At 36.7% G+C, this 2,500-nt stretch overlaps 1 protein-coding gene across 3 annotated transcripts in view; it reads left to right on the top strand.

The window, feature by feature from the left end:
• The window catches only part of Snx27 (sorting nexin 27), a 22,904-nt gene that overhangs the window by 17,757 nt on the left and 2,647 nt on the right, over positions 1–2,500 (top strand). For all 3 annotated transcript variants that reach the window (XM_043028613.2, XM_043028686.2, XM_043028763.2), the window contains exon 10: positions 1,052–2,500. This exon is cut by the window's right edge. In XM_043028613.2, coding sequence (XP_042884547.1) covers positions 1,052–1,108 — 57 coding nt within the window. In that variant the 3' untranslated portion in view covers positions 1,109–2,500. The remainder of the gene's footprint in view (positions 1–1,051) is intronic.

Raw genomic sequence — 2,500 nt, 5'->3', positions numbered from 1 at the left:
TGGATTGCTGTGTTTCTTTGTTATGTTATAAGTAATAACTATTTAGTAATTGATGATGACCATTGCAATTATAACTACTGTAATTGCCGTAATTTTTAGCAAAAAGGTTTAGTCTAGAATCCCAAACATAGATGGCAGCACTCTCTCCTAGCACCAGCAGGAAAGAATGGCACCCATTCACGGTCCACTAGCAATCACCATCTTCAAAAAGCAATGACCCACAGTAAGGTGCTTACATCCTGCTCTAAGTAACAGGCGTTGTAGGATGTGCAAGCAGAGTGATAAGAGGAAGATGATCCAGACCATGTCCAGTGTCTACAGTGTGCCCCTGTCAATGTGTGTGTGCCAGTCTGACTGCCTTTGCTATGGCACTTCCAGTCCTAAACACAGGTTTACTTCCTCTTCCCCATCTCTTCATATAATCTTGGCTGAGGATGGTTATTACTTTCATATTTGCTTATGCTCTTTGTCCTCCTATAAAACTGCAATACTTTTATCACACAGAGTATAAAGAACATTATGAGCTGATATGGACCCAAAACTAAAATTTTAGACTACAGCAACATTGATAAAGCCTGTCATAGAGTGCATATAAGTCTCACAATACAGTAAACACACACACACACACACACACACACACACACACACACACACACACACACACACACACACACACACACACACACACACACACACACACACACACACACACACACACACACACACACACACACACACACACACACACACACACACACACACACACACACACACACACACACACACACACACACACACACACACACACACACATACACACACACACACACAGACACACACACACACAGAGGGATATATGTGTGAAGTTTCCTCGTGCTGAAATAAACCCCTTCTTGGGTGATTCCCAGTCCCTAGGATTAGTGCCCATCCAGGGGACTGGGGAAGCATATCTGTCCCACCTGAAATGGGGTAATATTTGATTTACATCTGGACGTGATAGCAGCGGAAAGTGGAAATTCTTGAATGCTCATTCTCTTTTTTTCCTTTGCAGTACCACTTCATGGATGAATGCTTCCAACGAATTCAGGAAGAGCAGCAATGGACGTAGGTAGCTGGGAGCGGCATTTGACTTAGGAAATTATTGAAACTTAAGGTGGAAAATACTTGATTGTAGATATTATGAACTAAGGGTTCTGTTTTGAAAGAACAGAAGTGGAAGCCGAAGAAAAAGAAGACTATAGGATTATACTTTGGGTTGTATTTCTGCTGGTCATTCCATTATGAATTGAAGACATTCTTTTGATTATTATTGCTATTCATTTTTGTCATGCTGGTAATTACTATTATTATTATTATGATGATGATGATTATTATTATAATTATTGTTATTCTTCTTTTTATTATTGTGGTTATTATTTGTCATGATTATTGTTATGATCATATCTTAGGAGGTACTAGTTTTGAGGTATATAAAGTTGAAGCATTTCAATGAACATATATTACCCAGAATAAAAAAAAAAAAAAAAGTACATAAATACTCCCCTTCCCCTTTCCCCTCAAAAAGAAAAGAGCGTAAAACAGAAAGGAAACCGAAAACCACATTTAACCGACATCATGGAAATACATGTATGTTATGCAAAGAGACAGAAGAGATATATCTAGAGTAACTTAACAACGCAGTCCAAAGAACCATTGTTAGATCTGTACACTGTAGGTTGTTAGAACCTCTCTTGAGTATGCTAACAAAATGGATGTATGACGTTACCTATCCACTAGCTGTGTAATAGGAAGCTGTTCTGCCAGGCACTATACATAAATGTTTTTAGCTATGTATGAAGATTATCAAATAACCTGATTGATTTATCATGTTTTTAGGTGTTTTTAAGATATATTATTGAGTGATAATTTGTGCTCAAGTCTTATATTGTCAATTTTCCAATGAAAACTGGTCAATATGACATGTACAATATCACAGAGACTTGTAAAGTGTATCTGTGAACACTTAAGGAAATGTAAGAAAGAAAATTCCTTCGGGAGAAAGTATGAATGATGTGTGTTTCACCTTTGGTTCTTATTTGATATATGTATTCATCTTGTGTTGTTCATGTACTGATTTCCTGTTTACAGACATGCTGATATTAATATATATATATATTTTCTTCAACTTCACTAAGATAAGAATAGTCTTTTCTTTCTTTCTTTTATGATCAGTTGTAGTAAAATCATTGCTGATCAACTTACAAAGATGTATGTTTCTGTAGCGGTACGATTTAGTATGTGATATTAATTGTTGGTTGATGTAGTTCTTTATTGACTTCGCTAAGGAGTCTTAAGATTACACAAAACAATTTGAAGGTACTCATATGTTGCGAGGAATTTTGTCACCAAAGCCATGAATATTTTCAAGAGCTCTTCAGGAGTAGTGCAGTGCTGATATTATCTACCTGCATCTTGCTTACTAAAGCCTTGGGTTTGCATAGAGAAAAAGGAGGAAGGTTAT

Source organism: Penaeus japonicus, unplaced genomic scaffold, assembly GCF_977035675.1.
Source record: "Penaeus japonicus unplaced genomic scaffold, GWHDUDI00000001_assembly GWHDUDI00000007, whole genome shotgun sequence".
NCBI classification, from domain to species: domain Eukaryota; kingdom Metazoa; phylum Arthropoda; class Malacostraca; order Decapoda; family Penaeidae; genus Penaeus; species Penaeus japonicus.
This window is presented reverse-complemented; position numbering and strand designations above follow the sequence as displayed.